Source organism: Artemia franciscana, chromosome 20 (assembly GCF_032884065.1).
Source record: "Artemia franciscana chromosome 20, ASM3288406v1, whole genome shotgun sequence".
Lineage (NCBI taxonomy): Eukaryota > Metazoa > Arthropoda > Branchiopoda > Anostraca > Artemiidae > Artemia > Artemia franciscana.
In genome coordinates, this window is record NC_088882.1 from 28,468,222 (window position 1) to 28,485,071 (window position 16,850).

The following is a 16,850-nucleotide window of genomic DNA, read 5'->3' on the forward strand; positions in this document are numbered from 1 at the left end:
TAGAGCTCATACCATATGATCTCTTGGCTCTTAGCTCTTCTCGCCTCGTCACAAGTGCCATATTAGCTCTTAGCTCTTGTTGTATATGTGTTAAAAAAAATAATAGTAAAATAGTGATAAAAGCCGATGTTGCTTTAAATTCTAAAAAAACCTCGGTTTTGAAAAATACCCTACCTTATTTTTGAGTCTTCATATCTTAAAATTGAAAAAATTCTTTGCCCTCCTCCAAACTTTTTGTGTATCGGGGCTTTTGAACTGGTACGCACTATGTCTCCGGGCATACTGTTTCCTCTGTAATAGAATACTTATAAAAGAGTCAAAAAATAATTTTTTCCAGTGAAAACTGCATATTTTTTTTTGCCTGAAATTAAAGTATATTGTCAAGGGGGCTATTGAGTAAAAACAGTCCATGGAAATTTTTTATTCTGACAAAAGTCTTTCCATGGAAGAGCCACACATTGTTGTTCCAAGCGAATCATGAAATATATTTATTCAGAGAAAGTCCATAAAGAGTAAACACTGGGCTAAGTGACACGCCCTTTGTTTGAGGGTACCCATGACATTTTGTCAGGAAACTGGTGTATTTATTAAGAGGGTAAAAGAAACTTAATTAATTTGAATTTCTAGCTGTACCAGAAGAGCAGTCCTCTGGTCTGCTTTTATGAGTTGCTTCACTTACTTGCTTGATTATGTCCCAAACCCATGGCTCATTGTGGCATTTGGTATCTGGTGACATACTTGGGTCTGAGAAATTATATCCGAAATTGTCACTTTGATCATCAATAACCACTCTTCCCCATCCATCTCCATATTTCCCGGAGCCACAAAGTGATTCTAGGCCAAATATGACGGTGTATAGCGAAGTTATCTTTTATCCTCTTCCTCGTTTCCACGACGGTAGCTGAAGGTATTTCAACCACAGGCCTCCACATCATCTCGTGTGAGTGCCGTAAAGCGTGGTGGAACCATTACATTTGTTATAATTTTGATGACGATTGATGATGACGGGCCATTTACAATTCTATTTTTTGGTAATCAATGAATTCCTCAGAACTGAAATAACATTTTTCGTTGCCTTGTCATGGCATTGGTCATTGCTGAAAAGGGTATACTGTAGATTTTGAACTTCAGGTTTAGGCACACTTCTCGAGGTTCAAAGCTGGTAGGGGAATGTCGTCCTTGGTATATCTGGTCTTACGAATCAACCCAGCTATTAGTTGATTTAATCATTAAAAAGCAATGTTTTTAAAACAAGCCTACCAAATGATTCTAATTGACAGATTCTTCTCGCTGCCTGTGTTTGTACTGCTCTGATCTAACGAAAGCTTGCCCCGCGCCCAGTAAAAAAAAAACAAGGTACTTTATTATATCAAACATTTGATATGTAATACATTAATAATTCATTCAATTTTCATTGTCACCAAACTTCACTTCTCGAGCATTTTATGTAAGAGACAAGTACCAGATATAATATTAGCTTCAATTTGATCTAATTGTCTTTTTACAGTAAGAGAATCAGATTATTTTTTTTATACCAACCCCAAACACCCTTCTTATTCACATTATTTTTATGGCCCTCTGCATAATCATAAATGTTTCACTCCAAGAACGCAATTTAGTAACTTTCTAAAATGAACAGAACCTCCGGTGCATACTGCCAACTAGTGGCGACGATCAATATCATTAGTCTTGTTTCTGATTCATAAGTTATAGGAAGTTGTTTGAACTATCTGATAAAGTTAATAGTTTATTTATTTTATATAACTTACAAAAATGGCAGTTGTCAGGGATACGTCTGCATTCTTCCTAAGAGGCACAGCTAGTCAGTATGAACATGTGTTTAACTTATATCAAGAAGCTTTGAAACTTAAAGCTCAGGAGAAGAATAAAAAGCCAGAAGAACTTATTAAACTGGATAACTGGTAAGTCAGTCTATTTATTTGGGTGAAATTCTAGTTTAGTGACTTCTTGCTCTCTCGGAAAGGGGTTAGGTTAGGAAAATGACACTTTCAGGGATGGGTCTACAGGCTGAAGTATGGGTAAGATTCTAGTTGAGTGACTTCTTGCTATCTCAGAAAGGGGTTAGGTTAAGAAAATGAAACCTCACTCTAGAGAGCCCTGAAATTTGCCAACATGACAGGTCTATATCTATTTAAATTTTGCCAAAACAACACTTTACCTGGTAAAATTCTAGTTAATTTACTTCTTGCTATCTCAGAAAGGGTTTAAGCCAGGGAAATGAAACTTTCAGGGATGGGTCTACAGGCTAAAGTATGTCCCAGGAAGGTATTTTAAAGTACCAACCCCACTCCTTCTTCCTCTAGAGGGCCCTGAAATATGCCTACATGACAGGTAATATATCTATTGAAATTTTGACAAAACAACATTTTACCTTAATTTTCAGTTACTAGTTGCGGTAAAATTCTAGTTAGGCCTGATTGACTTCTTGCCATCTTGGAAAGGGTTTAGGTTAGGAAAATGAAACTTTCAGGGATGTGTCTACAGACTAAAATATGTCCCGATAAGGTATTTTAAAATACCCACCTCCACTCCTTCTCCCTCAAGAGGGCCCTGAAATTGGCCTACATAACAGGTCTATTACCTATTGAAATGTTGACAGAACAACATTTTACCTTAATTTTCAGCTACTAGTTGCTTTTTCTCTGCTTTTAGTTCTGAAAATGCAATTCATGTTATTTGAGTAGAATTTCAGCAATATCAATGTTTTTTTTGGTAAAATTCTAGTTAATTTACTTCTAGCTATCTCAGAAAGGGTTTAGGTTAGTGTGTCCCAGGAAGGTATTTTGAAGCAACTACCTCCACTCCTTCTCCCTCTAGAGGGCCCTGACCTTTGATGACCTTTAAAAATATGTGGTTTATAAAAGTGAAACCTTGCAAAATAGACTGAGCAAGATAGCAAGAAGTCAATGAACTAGAATTTTACCGTTTATTTTCAAAATTTAGGAAATGTATTTGCATATCTTTAAAACCCTTGAAAACGGGATTGAGCAAAGTTGTGAAGCTGAAAACAATTTTGTTTTAGTTCATTCAAGCAGAAGATCTATTTTGCAAGGTTTCACTTTTATAACACACATATTTTGAAGGTCATCAAAGGCAATGCCCTCTAGAGGGGGAAGGAGTGGAGGTAGGTACTTCAAAATACCTTTCCGGGACATACTCTAGCCTGTAGACCCATCCCTGAAAGTTTAATATTCCTAACCTAACCCCTTTCTGAGATAGCCGGAAGTCAATCCACTAGAATTTATAAACGTACTTAGTCATGGTGTGTCCATTGATGCACTGTTCTGTTTTGGGCAACAGCCCCTTATCCTGGAAAAATTTAATTGGCTGTTCTCTGCTCCTTGGTGAATCCCACATCTTCATTTGAACATACATGGTGAGACACTATACTCTATCACTATGTATTGCAGACCAACTGGTTATTCTCTTATCTGATCATCACGATTTGAATTCTCGAGTGTTTTTGTATAATACATAGTACCGAAAAACCTTATGGTCTAAATGCCATAGATATAAGAGAATTGCATTTTAAAAACTAAAGTCAATGAAATATCGGCTAGATTGAAAACCCAAATATTTTTTATTGAAGACTCATCTTCAAACCAAATCAATCTTCAAACTAAATTTTCAGCCTTGGATTCGTCAATGAAATTCCATTCAAATAACTAATTACTTTCCAAGATAGCTAGAAGCGGTACATTAATATTATAGAAGAAACACTCAAGACATTACCTGGCTTTCATCTTGGTTAGTTAGAATCTTTTGTTATTTTGGTTATTTTGTTAGAATATAGTCTCTGACCATGGACAGCTATATTTTAATGAAATATTTAGTTGATATTTTGGTTAGGTTAGAATAGGTTTGTTTAGGTTATGTATTTAATATATGTTCTGCTAAACTCCACCCCCTCTTAATGTGGAAATATATTGCCAAAATTTGTTTCTAACCTATTATTAAATAAAAAAAACAACAAGTTTTTTTAACTGAAAGTAAGGAGTGACATTGAAACTTAAAACAAACAGAAATTACTTCGTATATGAAAGGGGCTGCTTCCTCATTAACGACCTGCTCTTTACACTAAAGTTTGACTCTTTCTCTCAACTCTTCTTTTTGAAACAGTAAAAAACTTTAGCGTAAAGAGCGGGGCGTTGATGAGGAAGTAGCCCCTTTCATATACGAAGTAATTTCTGTTCGTTTTAAGTTTTAATGTCGCTCCTTGTTTTTTCATTTAATTTTTGAAGGTTTTTGTTCCCAAAGACATTGTTATAAGGTTTTTCGACTACGCTGAATAAAATGGCTATTTCAGAATTTTTATCCATTGACTTTGGATAAAATATTTAGCGTGGGAGGGGGACTAGGTGCCCTCCAATTTTTTTGGTCTCTTAAAAAGGGCACTAGAAATTTTCATTTCCGTTAGAATGAGCCCTCTTGCAACATTCTAGGACAAGAGGGTCGATACGATCACCCCTGGGAAAAAACAAATAAACACGCATCTGTGATCTGTCTTCTGGCAAAAAACGTGAAATTCCACATTTTTGTAGATAACAGCTTGAAACTTCTATTATAGGGTTCTCTGATACGCTGAATCTGATGGTGTGATTTTTGTTAAGGTTCTATGACTTTTAGGGTGTGTTTCCCATTTTCTCAGGCTCGTAGCTTTCGATGGGTAAGACTAAACTTGATGAAACTTATATATTTAAAATCAGCATTAAAACGCGATTCTTTTGATGCAACTATTGGTATAATAACTCCATTTTTTAGGGTTTTGGTTACTATTGAGCCGGGTCGCTCCTTACGACAGTTCGTTACCACGAACTGTTTGATATCTTTATGTCACTTAGATACATTTCATTAGCATTAACCAAACTTCACTTCTCAAGTGTTTCTCATATAAAACTTAAGTAGCCAAGAAGCCTTTCAGCTAGAACTGTACCAGCATTTTTTTCTTTTGGACTTTACTTTCCTTGTTTAACGTTCTTTTCAAATGTTATTCACGTTTTTGACGATAGACCAAATGGTTCGAGATCTATTAATCATATTATCATCTTTCCTTCCATTTTCATCAAGTTTTTAAATCATCAAAAAAGAAAAGAAAATAAATTGCCCAAAAATTCTATGGGCATCACTTAAGGACTGTTTTCCACCAGGTCAAGAATAATATGAGAGATTGGTTGACATGAAGTATCACAAGATGTAAACCAATGGAGAAACATATCATTTAAGGCTATATATGGGACCATCAGTGGGGGGAGGCCATTGTCACAAACAGAAATAAAGTATTTACAAGGAACACAAAATGAGGAATCTAATAGTACTACTTTTATTTATTTTGTCACATATTCATTTTACTACACATTGTTTTCATTAAGATATTTATTTCCATGGAGCTGTTAATATGGGATGTTATCTTCTATTGTATGGGCTCTCTTGAAGGAAACACTACAGCCTGCAATGAACAAGTTCTATCAAGCACATCCCCTTACTGCCACCACAAATTCATACATGTCTTTTGTGTAAATTATTGTCTTATGTTTGGTTATTCAAAGATGTATGGAAATACCCATAGATAGTTCCTCTGGGAAACATAGCATATCCTCCTCATCCATCAACCTCTAGCACATCTTCCTCAGCCACACTTGACTATTGTCTTTCAGCAAAAAAAACTTCTACTATTTACATTTTTTCACTGCATCCAACGTCTTCGCTAATAGCACTGCCCTGGTAAGTAAAGCAAGCACTTGACCAAATTTCTTGCTGTCTAACATTTGTTCTTTGGGGTCGTTTATTCTTATTCTTAATATTAATAAAAAAAAACTTCCACGAAATAAGTTTTTTGAGGAAAAGTAAAGCACTCCATTAGACCGAAAATGGGCAAAAATAGAATCAAATAATATACCAAGTGTAAAAATACCGCAAGTCTGCATCAGTAAATAAATGAAAACCAAAACGAGCAGAGATTACAATAAATACCAGAGTCAAACTCAGAACGGGCAGACATTAACATGATTAGGGCTCACGACCCCTATGCCTTCTCAAGGCCAGAACATAATTTGCACTAAGACCAATATAACGTCCAATTTCAAATCAAATGAGCTCCATCTACACACCTCTCCATCAAATCAGCTCTATTTTATAAAAACCTTATATGCCCCAGGGTATAACTTACAGTCCTTGCCCCAGGACTGTGGGAGGTTGCGCCCACCCTAGAGATATTGTTTATGTTCTTTGGTCTATTTTAAACAAAACGGCTATCTTAGAATTTCATTCAGACGTGTTTGGTGAAAAGAGGCATTCGGGGGAGGGCTAATAGCCCTCCTTTACTTTTGAGTCTTTAAGCAGGACTAGAACTTACAGTTTACAACCATCCATTTCATAATAACCTTAAACGCCCCTGGGGCATAACTTCTATTCCTTACCTCTAGGCTCTGTTTTTTTTAGCCCCAAGCTACTACTAGTACTAGCAACTCTCTGCAGCGCTAAGCTGCCTGAGGTCAACACAGTTACGCACACCCTCCTCCATCCCAGTCTATTTAGAGCCTCCCTCTTTACACTCTCCACAGAAGTTCCCATTTCATTTGGATTTTTATGACATCCTCCCAGCCCAGACGGGGACGACTTGCCTTCCGTTTACCCTAGACGGTTGGCCGAAAAGGACAATCTTCGGCAATATGTCATCCTTCATCCGCAAAACGTGCCCTAACCCTCTCAACCTTTCCTACTAATCTCCTGCAATCTGTCATCCTTCGTCTGCAGAAAAGTGCCCTTGCCATCACAACCTTTCTCTCATTATAGTCCTAGAAAGCGGGATTGAACCACTCTTTTCGTCCAGCCTACCGTATGAAATACGATCAGTCAGTCGGGTACCCAGAACAATCCGTAGGCAATTTCCCTGGAAATTATTCAGTAAATCTTAAGCCTTGTTATATGGTCTTTGGACGAATTTGAATAAAATGGATATCTTAAAATTTCAGTTGGATGCATTTTGGGACAATATGACAGGTGTGTGTAGCTGCCCTCCAATCACTCACTCTTAAAAAGAGCACTACAACTTCTGATTAACAATCCAATGCACCTCCCCCGAAGCTTATACGACTACCCTTTCTATGAAAACCTTATATTTCCCCATGGTTTAACTTACAACCCTTGCCGCGAGGGCTGTGGGGGGGTCATCCTCAAAACATGATTTCCGGATCTTTCAGCTGAACAAAATGGCTCAAAATTTTGACTGGGTGTGTTTGGGGAAATGAAGAGCGTGGGAGGGGTGGGTGGTTGCCCTCCAATCATTTTGACTGTTAGAAAGGGCACTAGCTTTTGAATTTCGAATCTAATGCGCCCTTTTTGAATTTTCTACGACAACATCTATATTAGCCGAGTGTGGAAGACTTGGAATGCATTTCCATCGGAATCAATTGCGAATATCACGGTCCAGTCTTTCTAAGGTAGTTTAATCTCTACAGATTTCCAATTAGGTCGTATCACGATCCGTTTTGTGAATATTTTTTATTTTTTGAATTACACTGTTGATGAATTTGATGCATTATAAATCATTATTATGCAGATAGTATGACACTTCATGAATAACACAACTGTACTTTATAACAATTAGAGCCGACTAAAGAAAATATACTACTGAAATATTTAGAAGTAGTTCTTTATTAGAGAGCCAAGTTAACTTTACTACCTTTCGAATTTTCTCCGGGTAATAGCTTTCTTGCTTTGCTGTGGAAAATTAACAAATTTTAAACTAAGAAGTATATTTGGTTGTAATTACACAATTTATACGTAATGGCACGTTTGGAATTTTGAGAAGGGGTAAAGTATGTTAAGAAATAGCAGATAAATGAATAGACTGACTCACATTAAAAAAAGAAGAGAATAAATACTAGATGCATTGTGACCAGGTTGCTCTTACTCTTTCGGTTACTGGATCTAGTCCCCGAAGCCGTGCCGAAAACCGACGGTGCGCCGCCAAAAATCTTATAGGGTGCCGACGCCAAAAACGCTTCAGCGCGCCGACGCCGCGGCCGATATGGTCGGCGGCGGCGCGCCATTGGAAACTTAAAGCACTGATTTATTTTCTAAGATTATTGAGGGGCAAATCTATTATCTAGCGGCACCTGGAAAACTTTTGGATCCTCTCAAAAAGTTTTTTTTAATGTACTCTTCAACTATGGATTTTAGATTTTATCATTCACTTATTTATATCCTCTTTGCTACAATGTAATATTTTCTAATTAAAATGAGTTTCGACTAGCCATGATAATCCTCAAATACCTTATTCATAAATGTTTTACCAGATGCAAAAATGCAGCTATCAAACAGTTCGTGGTAACGAACTGTAGTAAGGAGCGACCCGGCTCAATAGTAACCAAAACTCTAAAAAATGGAATTTTGATACCAATAGCTATATCAAAAGAATCGCATTTTAATGCTGGTTTTAAATATATAAGTTTCATCAAGTTTGGTCTTACCCATCAAAAGTTACGAGCCTGAGAAAATTTGCGTTATTTTAGAAAATAGGGGGAAACACCCCCTAAAAGTCATAGAATCTTAACGAAAATCACACCATCAGATTCAGCGTATCAGAGAACCCTATTGTAGAAGTTTCGAGCTCCTATCTACAAAAATGTGGAATTTTGCATTTTTTGCCAGAAGGCAGATCACGGATGCGTGTTTTTTTTTTTTTTTTTTTTTTTTTTTTTTTTTTTTTTTTTTTTTTTTTTTTCAGGGGTGATCGTATCGACCCAGTTGTCCTAGAATGTTGCAAGAGGGCTCATTCTAACGGAAATGAAAAGTTCTAGTGCCCTTTTTAAGTGACCAAAAAAATTGGAGGGCACCTAGGCCCCCTCCCACGCTAATTATTTTCCCAAAGTCAACGGATCAAAATTCTGAGATATCCATTTTATTCAGCGTAGTCGAAAAACCTTATAACTATGTCTTTGGGGACGACTTACTCCCCCACAGTCCCCGTGGGAGGGGCAACAAGTTACAAACTTTGACCTGTGCTTACATATAGTAATGGTTATTGGGAAGTATACAGGCGTTATCAGGAGGATTTTTTTGGTTGGGGGGAGGGGTTGAGAAGAGGGGGATATGCTGGGGGAACTTTCCATCGAGAATTTGTCATGGGAGAAGAAAACTTCCATGAAGGGAGCGCAGGATTTACTAGCATTATTAAAAAAAAAATTAAAAATAAATGTGAAAAAGCTTTTTCAGCTGGAAGTAAGGAACAGCAATAAAACTTAAAACAAACAGAAATTATTACCCATATAAGGGGCTCACCTCCTTATGATACCTAGCTCTTTACGCTAAAGTATCTTTAGTAATTTCAACTATTTATTCTACGGCTTTTGTGATTCAGGGGTCATTCTTAATGAATTGGGATAAAATTTAAGCTTTAGTGTAAAGAGCGAGGTACTGACGATGGGGCGAATCCCCTCATATATGTAATAAAAACATGAGAATACAAAAGTTCTTTACGTAAGCTAATTTATAAGTTACGTAAATCTTTTACCAATAAAAAGATTCGAAAAAAATTAAAAGTTCTAGTTGCCTTTTTAATTAACCAAAAAATCGGAGGGCAACTAGGCTTCACCCCCGCTCTTTTTTTCTCAAAATCATTCGATCAAAATTATGAGAAAGCCATTTAGCCCCCCCCCAAAAAAAAAAAATGCAAATTTCGTTTTGATTATTCCTCTGCGGAGAGCCAAAATCAAAACATGCATTGATTCAAAAACGTTCAGAAATTAAATAAAAAAAACGAGTTTTTTTAACTGAAAGTAAGGAGCGACATTAAAACTTAAAACGCACAGAAATTACTTCGTATATGAAAGAGGTTGCTTCCTCATCAACACCCCGCTCTTTACGCTAAAGTTTTTTACTGTTTTAAAAAGAAGAATTGAGAGAAAGAGTCAAACTTTAGCGTAAAGAGCGGGGCGTTGATGAGGAAGCAGCCTCTTTCATATACGAAGTAATTTCTGTGCGTTTTAAGTTTTAATGTCGCTCCTTACTTTCAGTTAAAAAAACTCGTTTTTTTTATTTAATTCTACAAAGGCCTGAAAGCAAAGTGAAATTTGTTGTAAGTAACTTGTTATGGGCTGGTTTTGTTTGTGTATAATCATTCCATCAAATGCTCTACATGTGTACCAAAAAATGGCACCCATAAAGTCAAAAGTACGGTGGATTAAACTTCTCTTTAAATCTTCTTGAAGTGTAAGTTTGTTTTATCAATATCATTTGTACTGTAAAAATGTACTTGGATAAATAGAGCCGAAAATTCTCACTGCACGTGTGTGGTAATGTCAATAACGCGATACAATTGTATTGTTTTTGGTAGAATTTAGAGGTACTGGTACAAAGCATCCCATTTGGATTTTTTTTTTGTACAACTCAAATTTCTCGGTAGATTTTTGGTTTTACTTGCTCCTTTTAAGGTTTGAAAAAAAAAAAAAAATTCTTGTTAATGGTAACTGCTGTTCAGATGGTACAAATTAGTATCTTGTGGTCTATTTTTGTCGGAGAACGGTATAGTTAATTTTAAAGTATTGGCAACGCTGATCCTCTCCTACTACGAAATCCTCGGGCTGCAAAAGAACTCAAATCCAACCTATTAATATTTATTTATTTAATGCCCAATGTGGTAAACTTTACAAAGCTTATTAGATGATTGATTATGTGCTTATTTATTTAGCCTAAAGTTGATTATACTAACTTCTTTTTTTAGGTATCAAAATGACCTTCCAAAATTAATCAAAACAAGAGGCAAAGATATGCATCTAAGTCACGAGGAACTTGTTCAAATGATGAAATGGAAATTAGCAGTAATTATTTAAGTACCTCTATAATAACAATAGTATCAAGTTTATGTATTTCATTAAGTTGCTGCATATCTAAGTTATAAGCTAATGTTGACATTCATGCTTTAAGTTATACATCATACCTGCCAAATGGGTTTAGTATTAAGGAAGTGAAGCTTCTAAAATTAACTCGACATTCGAGATCTCAAAATGATAATGATTACTGTTAAACCATTTATATTTTAAGGCTAGTTGAAATAGATTTGGACCATAACACGGTGACTTATGAAAATTTTGCCTATTACAGACTTAAGACATTTTATAAAAAGTGGGTCTGATGTCTTCACTCTCTTCAGCTCTTTAATTAATGGTAGTTATGGCAGTAGTTAATATTAGACTTAGTTAATTTTATTGGCCTAAAATTGGCTGCTCACCAAAAGCGAAATGTTTTAGGGTATCACTAATGAATTTGACCTAGAGGCACGAGTAATTAAATTAACTTCTTTGGTGCAAATGAACTTTTGATCTGAGTAAGATGTGTTTTTACGTTTTTATGGGGGGAAGGGGTAAGGAAGGGGGCTTTTAAGAAATGGGAAATGCTGCAGAAAATATTATTATTTTTTTGTAAAAACTGTAAAAAAAAAACTTGTAAAGGGAGCTTATCACCCCTTTTAACCTCAAAAATGTCTCTAATTTGACTGTTTTTTATTATTAAATTTGAGATTAAAAAAATGTGCTGAAATGTATTTAAAGTTATAACTTTGATAATAATCAATTTGATAAGGTATCTGGTATGCCCTGCCAATAGTCTTTACATCGCTCTATCGCGAGATGCTTAAATGACACTTGAGTCTTCATTTTAATCATTCTTAAAACTTTATTTTAAGGCATGTCAGCCTTGAGTTATTCAATGGGTAAATGACTTTTGAGCCTTCTTTTGAAAGAGTCAGCAGAGAAACTTTAAGGGAAAATGTCCCCCGGACGACTGTCCGATTGTCCAAATCAAAGTGCAACGCCGAACGAGGCTGTTCATCAAGTCCTCTGTTCTTGGTATGTCAACCTTAAGATAATTCGGTGGTTAGATGCCTTTTGATTCTTCTTTGAAGGAGTCAGCAGAGAAACTTTTTAGGAAAATGCCCCCAGGACGATTGTCCCAAGACAAATGCAACGTCGAACGAAGCTATTCCCCAAGTTGTCTGTTGTTGGCATGTCAACTCTGAGATAATTCGGCAGTTAAATGACTGTTGAGTATTGTATTGAAGGAGTCAGCAGAGAAACTTTAAGGGAAAATGTCCACAGGACGATTGTTCCAAATCGAAGTGGAACGCCGAACGAGGCTGTTCCTCAAGTCCTCTGTTCTTGGCATGTCAACCTTAAGTCGTTAGGCCTAGTTTCTCCAATTTAGACCTTTCACGTACTATCCCTAATACCGGTTGTTTGCATTAAAAATTAGGCTAGTATTCCATCCAGGGGAGGAATGGAAACGACCAGAAGAAAAAAGAATATAAGTATATAAGATTACGATAGTTCGGATCATTAGGTTGAATCTTGTTTAGTAATATCAAATCATCCTTTCCCTAACTCCCGCTCCCAAAAAGTGGGAGGCATCTACCCACTTGTGTACACATACGCATAGAAATTGCTGTTGACAAATATCAATAGTAAAAGTTTCTCCATGGATAGTAAGGAGCGGAATTAAAGCTGGAAGCACCTAGAAATTGACTTATATACAATATCAAACATAAAAATAGACACAATTATTATGAATGAAGAAAGAAACATAGAATGTACATAAACCAAAATGAGCACTGAATTATAACTACAGAGAACAGTTTACTTGCTGAAAGTTTTGTGAAAAACACTTAGCTCTTTTTACTGGCTTAAAAATTTATTCAAAAGAGCCAATCAGCTTTCGCTTTCTTTTTACTGGTTAAAAATTTGACATTGCAACAACGGGAAAACGAGGCGAGGATTTGGTTTCTGTTTCCTTTCTTACACGCGGTTAAGGGATTATATGGTAATGAAGTACATCACGAAAATAAATCTATGGAATCAAAGCAGTTTTTACCATGGAAATACGAGGCAGTTTTGCTACCCAGGGTAAAATTTCAGGTCTCCAATTTGTTTCCTGAGCCACATCCCTGGTACAGTAATGATCTATTTTATTTTCAACTTAACGAACTTTTTAAAGTTCAAGTATAATTTTGAAATAGAACATGCACACATTTTTGAAAGGTACAGGACGAAGTTCTTTAAATTAACTAACGCATGAGATTTTTTATGCAAAATAATAAAAAATGTTTTGATAAATTAATTACGAAATAACAAATTGTATTTTGAGAAGCCCAGGAGGCTTAGTTTTTTCTAGAACCTCCCCGTTTAAAACTAATCTCTTTTAACAAATCCTTTATTTTTTGTCAAGATTTGTAAAAACAAGAAGAAATTTTTGGACTCCCGTTTTGGTAGCTGTCAAAACCTAACAATAACTTTTTTCCTAATGTCAGTTATTACCTTTGAATTTGACGGCGCAACTAATTGTTATTTTGACTGTCATTAATAATTGACCATATTTAATAAGGAGATTTTTCTCAATAATGGTGATTATTTTCTATTCGGGGAAACATTAAAGCTTAGTCTTCTCTACATGTGAAATTACACAACTTAATAGCAAGCAAAGTTTATGTAAAGTTAAATTGAACCAATACGACTTATCAAAAGAAAAACAACTTAATGTCCGCCCTCATGATTTTCAGAGAACTCTGTTCTTTTTTATGTTGAAGTACAAATACCGTTGGCGGGAGAGGGGACTAATTGGAGTTTTCCGGAACAGGCTTTTGAATTGGAATAGGGTTCTTTTGGATAGGGCTATGTATTATTTTTTGTTTTAAGGCAGTTTTGTCAGATCGTCGCTAGAATGAAGCATGAAAATGGCTTTCCTGAAAACAGAAAACCTGGATTCCTGTTCGGAATTTGCCTAAACTGGAACCCTTCCTAAAATTGGGATTTAATATCCATTTATTTGTTTAAAGATGTGATCTATAACTAGAACGAAAAGAAGCGAATGGTAACAGACTTGACGCCAGTTATTACTTTAAAGTAGTGTATATTGTCGTTAGAGGTTCTTAAACAGATGTCTCTTCGTACACAGCAGTAACTTAACGGATTAGCTTTTCTGGAATGCTGTAGAATCGCAGGACTCCACAGGCTTTGTCAGTTATACCTTTTCTTTAAGTTCACGAGGTTTATGTTTGACCGTTTTTCCATTCATCCTCCAGCATCGTGCGTAGAGTGAAGATAAAGTCGGCACGGGACCGTTTTGGCAGAAATCCATTTTGTTCTTATCGCAAGTCGGTGTCAAGTGCAGTTTAAGTCTTTGAAGTATTATAGGCGAGAAGGGCTTGTCTGGGATCGAGAAAAGATGGATGCCTCTGAAGTTTTCACATTCCTTTTGTTCTCCTTTCATGAAGAATTTGACCAGTTTTGTTCTCCATGTTTCGGGACCCTATCAGTCTGCCCATAGGAGCAAGAAGAAGGATGCAGGATTTCGTTCGCAGGCTGATCTTGATCATTTCAGCTGAACTGCGACCAATAAAATCCTTCCCTCCTTACATCTATGAAATTTATGTATATTGTCTTTTATGAGTTGCTTCTACATTTAATATATCCCAGTCACTCTCCCTAATGCATGTATCTAACCCTGGGATGTAAGCAAGAGCTTGCTGATTTTTTAATTGGCATAATTATTCAGCTACTGATGAGAAGCAAGTACAAAATAATAGTAACCATAAAATCAGCTAAGTTTCACATATAGTTTCGGGTCATATTCAGGCGCTGGGGAGGGAGGGGCTAAGCCAAAATTAAAGTGGAAGCGATTCTTTAAATTTACTATAAATTTTGTTTTTTTTTATGAGTTAAGAATTCTATTGAGTTTCGTTCTATTAAAATTTGTAATCTTTGGGCGTTAATCTCGTTCAGTTTACCTCTTTTGAACTAGATACTGATAATAACAGAATTTTACTTCATTGGATTCAAAAAATTACATTTACTGGGTTTTCAGAGTCGCTTTCTGTTTAACTGTATCCTATTCGCTTCGACTAATACCTCGATATAGCCCTAGACTATAAACGAATGTTCGCTGATATTGTTGATTAAGATTCTTTGCGCTTAATTCTCATCACTTGTTGGTTCTTATTTCCAATTTAAAAAGAAAAAATAAAAGTCAACAAACTTTTGCAGTTACTAGTGGAAAATTCTGGCAAAAACAGTAAAATCAGCACTCTACCAGAGATCTGGAGAGTCGGCACGAACCTTCTGAATGAGGAACTACCTGTTTGCGTGAGGAAGAAATCACACCTAGTCCGAAAATACTTTATATAACTTGATTAGGCATAGTTTTGTTTGACAAAATGATCTAAATATAGATTAATACAAATATTGAAGTCTGGAGGTTCTGCAGTATCAAATCATAAGAAGCTAAATCCTATTTTACTCCTTGTTAGATTGCATTTGCTACATAAAAATGTCTTGTTGTATTAAGTTCTGTCAAAGTTGCTGCTATTAAATATATTTTTAACTCGCACGCGTAACAGCGCGTGTAACTGGCACGTGTATCTGGTACACGTATGTTTACCAGATTCATGTATGCAGGAATTTGTATTGGATGGCTCACAATGGGAATGGGGGGAGGTATGGTTTGGCAAAACAAAAAAGCACTAAAGGATATAACGGAAAATCTTGTGTTTTTCTTTTATTTAAGGAGTACATGCTCGATCAAATAGATGTTCAAGAAGCTTCTTATTTGGGGGAAGAGGGTGGGTGGGTTATAAAACTTTTTTTAAAAACAAATAAAATGTCACTTATCTGGAATATTTAGTATTTAACTGGACAAGGCAGAAAAAACGACGGAGTGGGGGTAGCAACCTCTAGCTTGTTCAGTGTGGGCTGAATCTGTATGAAGCTTCTTATTTGGGGGAAGAGGGTGGGTGGGTGATAAACTTTTTTTAAAAACAAATAAAAGGTCACTTATCTGGAATATTTAGTATTTAACTGGACAAGGCAGAAAAAACGACGGAGTGGGTGTAGCAACCTCTAGCTTGTTCTGTGTGGGCTGAATCTTTACCATGTTGGTTGTTCAAATTTTATTTCTAATATTTTTGTAATGTTAAAAGCTAAGCTCAGGGTGCAACTTTGTTCTTCATCACTCGGGAGACAGTTGCCAATCTTGATATGGATGCAGTTTTCAGTTGCCTTTTCACCTATCTGTCATGTAGTTGGCCCAGAAATTATATTACTATGCAGAATTCAAAAATCTTAAAAATCACGAGGGAATACGATTGTATATTTGGCGGGATAGAGGAGGGAATAGAAACATACACCAAAATAGGCTAATTATGAAAATGTAGGAAATTAGGAGGGGGATGGAAGACAATTCTAGGTTTTGGCCACTTTTTCCTGGTTTCGCTGGTTAAGTCATTGGCTTGACTCCGTAAGCTTAGCCAGAGTCAATCCAGCTCTGAATGGGGGTACATAAAGAAATCTGGGGAATATAAACAGTAAGGGTTTGCAAAAGCACATGATGGGTGGCCCCCAGCCCCCCGTGGCACTTACTAGCTGAAGGGTCATGGAACAGAGATTAGCACAGCCGGTAGAGATTGTAATATCCAATGCCGTATTTTTTACTTTTTACCTTCGAACAGACATTAGGTCGCCATTTTTGGAGACGTGCCTGCTTGAGAGCCACCTAAGAAAGGGATTTTTTGAAAGTTTGATGCAGGATTTCGCAAATTGAAAATCGGGTTTTGTTTGTTGCTGCGTTGGTTAGTCATCTCATATCGATTGTGCAGGGTACGCTAGTGATATTGCCTCTTTTCTTTATTTATGATTGTCTTTTGCATCAATTTTTGGACGAATTCCAATTTAGTAAACCACCATCAAAACAGTGCAGATGTATTTTGGTTCTACTTTGTTCTGATAACACGCTATCAGCTTCTCTGTAAGGTCTTATCCTTATGTTTTTTAGATGTTGTTCCATAT

At 36.2% G+C, this 16,850-nt stretch overlaps 1 protein-coding gene across 3 annotated transcripts in view; it reads left to right on the top strand.

Annotated features, from left to right (window-relative positions):
- Positions 1 to 1,675: 1,675 nt before the first annotated feature.
- The window catches only part of LOC136040086 (uncharacterized), a 54,094-nt gene continuing 38,919 nt past the window's right edge, over positions 1,676 to 16,850 (top strand). For all 3 annotated transcript variants that reach the window (XM_065724161.1, XM_065724159.1, XM_065724162.1), the window contains exons 1-2: positions 1,676 to 1,922; positions 10,745 to 10,841. In XM_065724161.1, the coding sequence (XP_065580233.1) occupies positions 1,774 to 1,922; positions 10,745 to 10,841 (246 nt within the window). In that variant the 5' untranslated portion in view covers positions 1,676 to 1,773. The remainder of the gene's footprint in view (positions 1,923 to 10,744; positions 10,842 to 16,850) is intronic.